This window comes from Alosa pseudoharengus, unplaced genomic scaffold (genome assembly GCF_046254945.1).
Source record: "Alosa pseudoharengus isolate Yale_2024_CS ecotype anadromous, Long Island Sound unplaced genomic scaffold, YU_APseudo_1.1 YU_APseudo_1.1_scf_6, whole genome shotgun sequence".
Classification (NCBI taxonomy): Eukaryota; Metazoa; Chordata; class Actinopteri; order Clupeiformes; family Clupeidae; genus Alosa; species Alosa pseudoharengus.
Window position 1 is genome coordinate 27,768,211 of NW_027468848.1, and position 10,871 is coordinate 27,779,081.

Here is a 10,871-nt window from a genome sequence, read left to right on the forward strand (position 1 = left end):
ATTTGAACAAAATTAATTTGGTTAAACTAATTTGGTTCTTAACAGGGCTTTTACTGCCTGAAATATCCGATTTTGTTTACCACCCTCGGAGGTTAGTACTGGGCTGGTGGGTGCTTATTCCCAACCTTTCTCAGGCACATCAACGGTTAGCCCGAGAATTCTCGTCAGTAAATCAAAATTCCACTGAAGCTCCAAGCGGATTTGTACACGCAGTCTTACAACACTGTTTACAGCTCTTCGAGTCACGGTAAAATGTAATTTTTTGTACATAGCTAATTTAGATAAACTTATTGTGTGGGTGCTTGCGTTTCTTTAGGAATCTGCCGTCTTGGTTTGTATAGAAATTAATATTAAGTGACACACACGCATGTTTCCAGTTTCCAGTATTGAAATATATCGCAATATGTATCATATCACAATATATTGTGATGTATTGTACCGTGACCCATGTATCATGATGCGTATCATAATACACAGCCTTAATGTCCATACTGTACATGCATGTGTGTGTGTGTGTGTGTGTGTTTATGTGTGTGTGTGTGTGTGTGTTTATATGTATGAAACAAATCAGCATATGTGTTTGTGTGTGTGTGTGTGTGTGTGTGTGTGTGTGTGTGTGTGTGTGTGTGTGTGAGTGTGTGTGTGTGTGTGTGTGTGTGTCTTACATGTCTGCCCAACTCAGATCCGCGCAAGAACTCGTCTACCGAGGCACCTCTTCGTCGTGCATGCGGAGACTCGTAGCCGTCCTCCTCCTCGTCCGAATTGAGTGAGTGTCCGCGCTCGCTGAAGATGTTTCTCTTCTCCATCTATTGGTGGCAAAGAGATACCAATTACTGTAGACATCTTCATAACACAGGACGGGACAGGGTGTCTCAAACAGTTCACTTTTCCCTTCCGCATGTAGTCTATCACGTCTGAGTGATCCCTAATGTGCTAATGCTGCTGTTGATAAGCTGAGCACAGATGATTAGCCTGATTTGTGTGGCACAGCAAGAAGAATTGAAAGGCATGCAGGCAAGGATTCAAGTAAAGGAGAAATAAACCCCTCTCTACAGTACTATAATGAAATACAGCACAGTGATGGCATATACTGGGAAATGGGTCGAAATAATGTGCCAGGGTATTGTTTATAAACCCTCTCTCACTCTCTCTTTCTCATGTGTATTGTGCACAACATTGTATCTGTGAGTTGTTCCGATGGCCACTAGAGGGCAGTAGAGGCCGCTGCAGGCTGCTCACCCGGCTGTTCTCAGCCACCCTCTGTGCCGCCTCGCGGGCCATGGCCTTGGCCGCCGTGTTGGTGATGGGCGTTCCCTGAGGCTGGGGCAAGATCCTCTGCGGGGAGGGTGAGCGGCGGCCCGGGAAGTAGGGGGGCTCCAGGGTCATCCCAGAGTGGTGGTGGGGGGCCAGGGGGTGGGCGTGGGCGTGGGCATGGTGCGGGGCGAGGTGCGGAGGCAGAGGCGACGGGGCGCGCGGGACTGGCGGCGCGGGCTCCCACGGCTGGCCCAGCCGGTCTTTGGTATGCATGTCTCTGGCACTTGGCAGGAGCTTGGGCTTAGGGAGCGGGTGCTGGGGGATCTGCGGCAGCGGGTGGGGGATGTGGGGCTGTGGGTGGGGGTGGGGAGGGGCCGAGTGGGGGGGCGGTGGTTGATGGGGATGCTGAGGAGGAGGCTGAGAAGGCAGAGGCTGCGGATGGGGCTGTGGGGGAGGCTGCGGGTGTGTGGAGGGGTAGCTCTGGGGGTAAGGGGGGTGGTGGGGCAGCACGTGGCCAGGGGGTGGAGGTTGGGGGTGAGAAACGTGGTGTGGGTGAGGGGGTGGGGGCGGGGGTGGCGGTGGTTGTCCAGGGTGTGGCGAGGTGCGGAGGAGGGTGTGGGGTATGGATGCCACGGGGGAGTCCTGGGACTCGCCCTGTGACGACAGCGTCCGCACGATGACCTCACGGGCCTCAAGACACTGGATACGGGTCAGCTCCACCGAGACGTAATCCGCTGTGGGGTACAGCACCTCTGCAATCTGTCACACACAAACACAGACAGACACATATGTGTGCAAAAACACATACACACACAGGCAAAAAGACAACAATGTGTGATAAAAGTTAGAAAAATACATGTCTATGCATGGGTCATTAAGTTTGTTAATATTCTTAACTGATCGCTGATATGTGGTGATTCTGACCAATGACATAGACCATTAATAAGAAATGTTACATTTGTACAACAGCATTACACAGTTCTTACAGTGCACACATACAGTACATATTCACATATTCACACAGCTGACACATGGACATGCACAATGTTCACATCTGTGAAACGTGTTCAGTGTAGTTCAAAGACCCCTAAGGAGCAATTTTGGAGAGACTTATGTAAACCCCTTGCATTACATAATTCTGATGTGCACTGTATGTGTGTGTCTGTGTGTGTAAGAGGCTGTAGCTGTCGTGTGGATGTTTCATCAGCAGATGGCATAAGTGAGTAGACTAACACTGGAGTGAGCCAGTGGAGAAGCACAATAGAAACCCATTACAAACAGACTCTAATAGGAAGTGAGATTGATGACTATGCAATACTCCACCTACACCTTTCATAACAGTATCCAGGTCAGCCCAGTTCATGTCTGTGGTCAGATACTGAGATCTTAAGTGTAAGCTTTTAGCCAGAACATTAAAGGGGAAATGCAAAGGGATTCTGATATTTGCACAGATACGGAACAGGATGTTTTTTGCTAAGTTCTGTTATATCTGACAACATCATGTAGAAAAGGCTGTGAAGAGGCACACACACACACACACACACACAGACACACACACACACTGGAATGCATTTACCAGGGGTCATACTGACCTTTTGCCCTTTTGTACAGACAGCATAGCCGATGACCGTGGCCCCGTTGGAGGTGCCGTTGGAGGTGAGTGGAGGGGGTTTCCAGCGCACCTGCAGCACCCCCGCTGACTGCCCACACTGCACCTGCACTTCCTGAGGAGGCAAGGGGGGGCCTGTGGGGGCAGTAACAACACAGAGAGAACGAAACATAGTCTCAGACAAAAGTCATCTCCTGCCACAACATCCAGTGTTCCCCCTGATAACCTAGGTCAGTGATTTTCAACCACTGTGAGAGATCATCAGGTGTGCCACGGGAAATTGTCCAATTTCACCTAAATAGGTGCTAACTAAGAACTTGTGTCATGAAGGTGTTTTTCCACACATGCTAACTGACTGGTGTCCGACTTTCAAAAGCCTTCTGTTGAGGTAAGCTCTTAGCTGTAGAGAGCTCAACACAGCATGGCACAAGTATATGAAAACCCATCAGGATGTCCTCCTGGGTTTGAATTTCTGAGATGAGTAGACAGGATATGTGAGTGAGTGACAGAGCGCATGAAAGCTATACAAACATGAAGAGCATAAAGAACCGAACAGACAAACCCAGAAGAGGAGTGAAGGGTATAGAGAAGAGAATAAAGAGAGAGAGAGAGAGAGAGAGACGTGTTGAAAGGGAGAAAAGGAGGAAGACTAACAGGGTAGTGAAGGACTGCAGGAGCTGAGGAAGAGTAGAAAGAAACGCACTGACTCACAAGGGGAAGGGCCAATGTAGTGAGAAACAGAGAGACTGAAGTCATGTCACAGGCTTAAGCCAACCCAGCGCCTTAGAAGTCCCCTCTTAATCCACACAGCCCTGACAACTCCACACACACGCCATTGATTAGATCTTAACATGACATGCTGTTTGAAGTGTCTCCCGAATCAATTAGCTGTAGCGCCCACCAATCAACAGCCCCCTGCTGAGGAGCAGCGACTAGGTGGGGTGAGGGTTGGATGGGAGGAAGGTGGAGAGGAGGAGAGGGTGGAGGAGCACAAAGAAGAGGAGGATGGAGAAGAGGGGAGAAAACGATAGAGGATCATAGGAAAGGAGGATGCATAAGATGGGAGGTGGAGGAGAACATTGAGAAGAGAAGAGGAGAAGATGGAAGAGTATAGAGGAAAGGAGGGTTGAGAAAAGAGGGGAGAGGATGTTAGAGGAGCATAGGAAAGGAGAGACCAGAGAGGAAAGGAGGAGAGGAGACAAGACCTATCGAGCAGAGGAGAGGAGAGGAGAGAGGCTGTGAGGAAATGTGGTAGAGATCAAAGAGCAGAGCAAAAGGGAGGAGAGCAAAAGGAATGAAGGAATAAATAGTTGACAGGACGGAAGGCGAGGGGAGAGAATGCTGATAGAAATTGAGTGGAAAGAACTGACATGAGCACTAACGCTCACAGAGCTCAAGAGGGTTCATGTCGGTTGCCATCTTGATCCCCAGGAGCACGAACCATCCTTTGTAAGGGAAAGTTGCTCAAAAGCACAAGGTTATCTTATCAAACACACCCATCGGCATGGCAAAGGTCAAGCCAAGTGCCTGCAGATAACATGATTTCCTCAGCTCCTCTCTTTGAGAACACAGATTATGTGGTAGCACATAACACAGGATTCACACCATAGGAAGCTCAGAGTTAATGTATCCAAAAAGAACATCACAGAGGGGTTTGCTTTTCTTCTGACAACACATCCATTACAACAGTGCTAAACTGATGTGTCCAAAGCTATTCCCAATTTGTTTTATTTGTTTTATTTTAGCTTTTTTTTGTTCAGGGTCATGGTGACATGTGTATGTGCTCTATGACATATATGTGCTGTGCACATATATATATAGGTCCATCTGATGAGACTGAATCAGACAGAGATGCTGCTTGGGGGACTAAAGGCCACTGGGAACACTCCAGCTAAAAATACTTGCTATGGAAACGAGCCAAGCTGCAGAGCCCAGAGGGGATCAGTTCAGTTGCTTTTCTGAACAGGATAGAATATCTAACAAATAAAATAGAATGCAATAGGATCTGGGACATGAAGTAGCATCTGGAGCTGAAGAGGGCAGATCTGCTTACTCCAATTATTTCATATCACTCTAGTCGTTCCTGTGATACAGGGATAATTAATGGATTGAAAATAATTTATCCCTCTGTAATTCACACAGGAATTATAGACAGTAGTCCTACATGTAATATCAGTATATTTGTGATATTCATGTACATTTATATTAAATGTGTTAATAAAATGTTAATGCACACAGAAGTTATAAAGTTATGAAGTTATAATTATGAAGGAATTATGAAAAGACAGTACATTTAATGTCAGTATATTTGTGCTATTCATGTACCTAAATGATATTAAAAAGGTAATAAAATGTTAATGCTAAAATGCTTCTAAAAACTAGAGTGCTGTGCTGAGGCCCTAGTGTGTCTTACAGTGCTGTGAGAAGAGACTGCTGCTGGTGTAACAGAGAAGAGGCGCCATGGGCTCCACTACGTCTCTGTGATCATCAGCAGCCCTTTAAAGAGGCAAAGTTTCCTCCTGCTGCTGTTCATTCAGTGTTAGCGCGTCGCGAGCACCGTTCTTCCTCCTCCTCCTCCTCCTCTGCCCCGCCCAGCCCAGCTCTCTACTGCCTGCCTGCCTGCCACTCACAGCGGTGTCTCCAGGGAGAGAGTGCACACAAGACTCCCCGAAACTGGAGAGAGGGACTCGTTAACATCAAGCAGGGCTTCCCTTTGCTTATTGCCTTTTTTCTTTCTTGATTTTTTTTCTCTCTCTCTATCTATCTATCTATCTCTCTCCCTCTCCTTCATCTTGTTCTATCTATTCCACCCCGCTATCCCTCATGCCCCATTTTCTTCTCATGCTGCTGTCTTTTCATCTCTTGTAAATGCGTTTCTGAGTGCGTCACCACATATTTGTTGGGGTTTCTGTTTATTACACATTCATGGTTTGTGTGCCTGTGTGGTTTGCCTCTCGCTGTTTAGTCGCACAGAGGCCACAGAGAAATCACTGTAAAGGAAAACACACAACAGAGTTACGCGTCTGTTTCATGTTCCCTACACTGATATGGTATAATTAGCAATGGGCTTATCAAAGGCAACGGCCAGATTACACACATCAATAACGTTTCTCAGAGACAACCCACTCTCAAATTAGCCAAAACACATTGCTAAATTGGTTATATGTCTGTTTCTGTGTAGTTGCATTTCTTTGGCTTGTCTTTCATTTAACTTTTCATCCCCCCTTTTAAGATAAATTAACTAGCTAGGGAGGAAACAAGCATCATTACTGCATTCCTCAATGTTGCATGTGCAGCCTCCCCACTATATGGAAAAGCACCTCTAAAAATGCCAGTAATGCAAATCATGAAAGAAATGAGCAGAATAGACCTTGGTGAGTCAAATAAATAGGCAGACACCAAGGTGGATCTTGCATCTGTGGATAAACACTGTGTGTGTGTGTGTGTGTGTGTGTGTGTGTGTGTGTGTGTGTGTGTGTGTGTGTGTGTGTGTGTGTGTGTGTGTGTGTGTGTGTGTGTGTATACTGTATAGTAAAATGTACTATGCATTAAAAGCACTTGCTAACATTTCTGTCACAATAACTATCTGTATAAAGCACAGTGCCAAAGGCTAAGATTCACAGTTCATACACATGGTCTATGGAGACATAATTTAGCCTCTCTATGTCATGACCTTCATGGACTACTGCACAAAAAACATACTTCAGTGAATGTACTCTGCGAGGCAATGTCTGAATTATATAATGGTTTATAAACAGCCTAAATAGGAGTAAACAATGTGGCAGATACCATTCTTAGCATCCGACTTATCATAGATCAGAAGGACTGGGAGGATATTTAAGAGACTGCTGGCTTGTTTCACAAACAAGAGCTATATTTAGGCCATGTCTCAATTATGCTGTCTTGTCCTCTTGGTAGGGTATCACAGATGCCACTTTCTATTCAGTGTTATTGAAAGCACAACACTACACAGCGGAACAGCAATGAGTATGATAAAGGCCACTGGCTCCAGGGACAAGATATTATTAGACTGTAATTATGTAGTTCACCTCATCTTTATGCACTAATATGTATATGCTACTATTGCTTGGATGCTAATGCTTATTTAGGTCCAGTCAAATAATTTATTAATTTCTGATTGGACGAGAGACATTCCATGAGACATGATAAGTGCCGATTTCTCAGGACATCCCCACTTAGACATTTTACTGCTAGTAATCACTCCACCTTTTGCATCGAATGTTGCGAAGGCGAATGTTGGACACACGGCTGGGGTTACTGCACTCAGCCTCCAACCTTGTGCCTAAGGCCCAAGGCATGGATATATATATCCCTTACCAACCCCACTCCTACTCGTGTCATATTGCTTAAGTATACATTAAGCACTATAAATAGTCCCCAGTATTGACCTGAAGGCCTTTTAGGAGCAATCTACTTCATCACAACCATAAAAGCCGGTAGAGGAGTCTCACCGGCTGGTTGGGTACAGAACTCCGCGGAGATCTCCTTTTTCTCCCGATGATCGACAGGCAACTGCCAGGGCACCTGGTGCGGCCTAGCCATGGCACGCACCTTATACACCGTCATGGGCTTCAGGTTGTAGAACTGATACTTGTAGCCGCCAGGCTTGACCACGTCGTACTCGACGTCGTTGAGGAAGATGGTGTGGCTGTAGTTGCTGTTGCTGGGCATAAAGGAGAGCTCGGCCGACGCCTGGGTGATGTTGTCCACGCGCAAGTAGTAGGGCGCCACCACCACGTCCTTGCCCACCAGCAGGGTGCAGCGCAGCTCGTCCGAGAGCCCGCGCTCCGTCATGCTCTGGATGGAGATGCGGTGCGTGCAGAGGGCCAGGTTGAGCTTCTCGATCAGCGCCTTGGTGCGCCCACCAAACGGCACGCTCATGCGCACCTCGCGGTCCACCAGCACCTGGTAGCCGCTCACCTGGCCCCAGCCCGGCGGCACCACGGGCGGCTCCCAGCTCACGATCACGCTCTTGGCCAGCTGCTTGATCAGGTTGATGCGGCGGGGGTAAGGCACGATGTCTTCGCCGATCTCGTCGATGCTCACGTCCAGCGTCCCCATGCCGTTGCTGCAGGAGCCCAGGTTGAAGTCCATGCCCAGGCTGCCCAGCGTGCTGAGGCTACTCAGGGTGCTCAGCGTGCTGAGGGTGCTGAGGGTGCTGGCCGCGCTGCCCGCCCCCGTGCTGTCCAGCTTCGGAGCACTCTCCGACAGGAGCGTGGCCGTGGCGGCAGCAGCGGCGGCGGCGGCCGAGAGCCCAGTAGCGGCCGCAGAAGCGGAGGAGGCGGGCAGGACAGCCGGGCTGTGGTTGAGGTAGGACGGTTCTTTGACGCTGCGCTCAGCACTGCCAATGGCGCTGCTGATGCCGCTGCTGATGCCACTGCTGCTGATGACGCTGCTGCTGCCACCGACGCTGGTGGGGGGTACAGACGGCAACTCGTCGTCCTGCACAAAGTCCACAAAGTTGGAGGGAACGAGACCCTGCTGGCCGTCCAACAGCTCTCCTGTGAGACAAAGAAAACAAATCATGATGAGAAACAAAGAATGAAGAGGTGAAATGTATGAATAAAAGTAGGAAGACAGTGTTTTGGACATAGGAGAAGTAGAGCAGGAGAGGTAGAGCAGGAGAGTTAGAACAGGAGAGGTAGAGCAGGAGAGGTAGAGCAGGAATGGTAGAACAGGAATGGTAGAACAGGAGAGGTAGAGCAGGAGAGGTAGAGCAGGAGAGGTAGAACAGGAGAGGTAGAGCAGGAGAGGTAGAGCAGGAATGGTAGAACAGGAATGGTAGAACAGGAGAGGTAGAGCAGGAGAGGTAGAGCAGGAGAGGTAGAACGGGAGAGGTAGAGCAGGAGAGGTAGAGCAGGAGAGGTAGAACAGGAGAGGTAGAGCAGGAGAGGTAGAGCAGGAATGGTAGAACAGGAATGGTAGAACAGGAGAGGTAGAGCAGGAGAGGTAGAGCAGGAGAGGTAGAACGGGAGAGGTAGAGCAGGAGAGGTAGAGCAGGAGAGGTAGAACAGGAGAGGTAGAGCAGGAATGGTAGAACAGGAGAGGTAGAACAGGAATGGTAGAACAGGAGAGGTAGAGCAGGAGAGGTAGAGCAGGAATGGTAGAACAGGAGAGGTAGAGCAGGAGAGGTAGAACAGGAGGATAGTGCAGTAATGCATTTGGTGCAAACTGAATCAGACAGAATCAGTTTGCTCCATATCGACATGTTCTGAAAATACATTATGAAAGCATTGATGCTGGTGAGTAGTGTACAGCACCGTCATAGAATCCATCTTCATCCATGGTCCCATAAACGTAGAGATACTTCCCAGCCACAAGGGGGAGCTCTGCCTCGGGATGCTCATTGGGGCCATCATAAGGATTATAACTGTCAAACACCAATAATCATTGCATATTGAACAACATCCAAAGTACGAACACACAGTTTTAATGTATTATATTTGTATGTATTATTACAGTTATTTTAAGATATAATGACGCTATATTAGAATAATACACCACCAATTAAAAAAATATATTTGAAGTACACACACTACTCACTAAGCACAAGAGTACTAAACAGAGAGGTCTGCTACGCAAAACAGCACACTGACCTGTAGCGGGCGACGCACAGACGCACTTTCCCTGTGAACCTGGGTTTGGCGCGCGGGGCAGAATCTTTGTCCATCTGCTGAGGGAGGGAGTGAAGAAAGGTAGATCAGTTAGGATTTGAGGTGATTGGAGAAAATCCCCTGCGTGAGGGAGGCTACACCGGGCACATAACTGAATCGCTCCGTTCGCAAAACGTCTGCTTCCACTACAATCAATGGAATTGGCTACACCAGCAGGGATAGTGGTGCATATATTCGAAAAAATTAGCCCGCTCTCCTAAAACAATTTTTACGTTCCGCAAACAGAGCGATTCAGTGGCAGACCTGGTGTAGCATGCACCTTATTCTCGTTGTATTGAGTCATTTTTTGTGTACTTGATGTGTGACTGATGTACACACTGCTGTGTAAAGACTGACACAAGTGAAATGGAATTCAAAAGATCAAATTAATTATGAGTACTGTAGAATATAAGCAACTAAATGTTTAATAAAATGTGAATCTTTCACGTTAACCAAGTCATGTAAAATAGTTGGCATAAAAACATGATAAATAGAAAGAAAATAGATATAATGTAAGAAATAAATATCAATTCGGTAACACTTTCTATGAAGGTTGTATTTATAACGCACTATGAATGCATTCATAATGTTTTATAAGGTGTCTATAAAGCATTGTAATGCTCATTATTACCATCTATTTGTATTCACAAGTCGTCATAACTAACTTCATGATGTATTATGACAGCTAATTATGAATGATTATAATTTTGATTTGAATAATGAATTATAAATATGTCAAGATCTGCCTACTCACTTGTCAGTTTTATGACGCATCATAACTACTTTGCTTTGCTAAATGCGTATAGTGATGCATACAGAGTTTTGACTTCTACTGTAGTCCTATATATCTATAGCTATAAGTATATGTAATAAAGTTATAATAATGTATACTTATACTTTATTTATCTCCCTAAAGCACACAATTATAAACAGCTATGCAATATCATAAGTGTTATTTGTCAGCTCTAAGTAAAGTGACAAGATTCAAGATTCAAGATTCGATACTTTAATTGTCATACAACAGAAGTTGTTAGGAATTTGCTGCAGTGTGCTCTACAGTACAACAGACAAGACGACACCAAACAGAGATAAGAAGCCAAAGACATAGACATAGACATCAGACATAGTACATTCATCCATGGCTCGTCTCTACATAGGCAAGAGTCAAAAGTGGCAGTTTAGTGGCAGACATTTTAGTGGAAGTTTACCCAAAATTCAGGATTTAAGTTCACTTACAAAAGTGCAAATGTCACAGGGTGATGATGACAATAAATAAAATAAATATACTGTATGGTACTGTAGCATATAGCATGAATACAATTTAAAACATATTG

At 46.4% G+C, this 10,871-nt stretch overlaps 1 protein-coding gene across 1 annotated transcript in view; it reads right to left on the minus strand.

Annotated features, from left to right (window-relative positions):
- rimbp2b (RIMS binding protein 2b) overlaps positions 1–10,871 on the minus strand; it is a 45,925-nt gene that overhangs the window by 20,725 nt on the left and 14,329 nt on the right. Inside the window, exons 7-14 of the mRNA XM_076269903.1 lie at positions 9,481–9,554; positions 9,145–9,254; positions 8,294–8,385; positions 8,180–8,218; positions 7,336–8,086; positions 2,847–2,998; positions 1,240–2,013; positions 666–806 (exon numbers count right to left, since the gene is read on the minus strand). Coding sequence (XP_076126018.1) covers positions 666–806; positions 1,240–2,013; positions 2,847–2,998; positions 7,336–8,086; positions 8,180–8,218; positions 8,294–8,385; positions 9,145–9,254; positions 9,481–9,554 — 2,133 coding nt within the window. The remainder of the gene's footprint in view (positions 1–665; positions 807–1,239; positions 2,014–2,846; positions 2,999–7,335; positions 8,087–8,179; positions 8,219–8,293; positions 8,386–9,144; positions 9,255–9,480; positions 9,555–10,871) is intronic.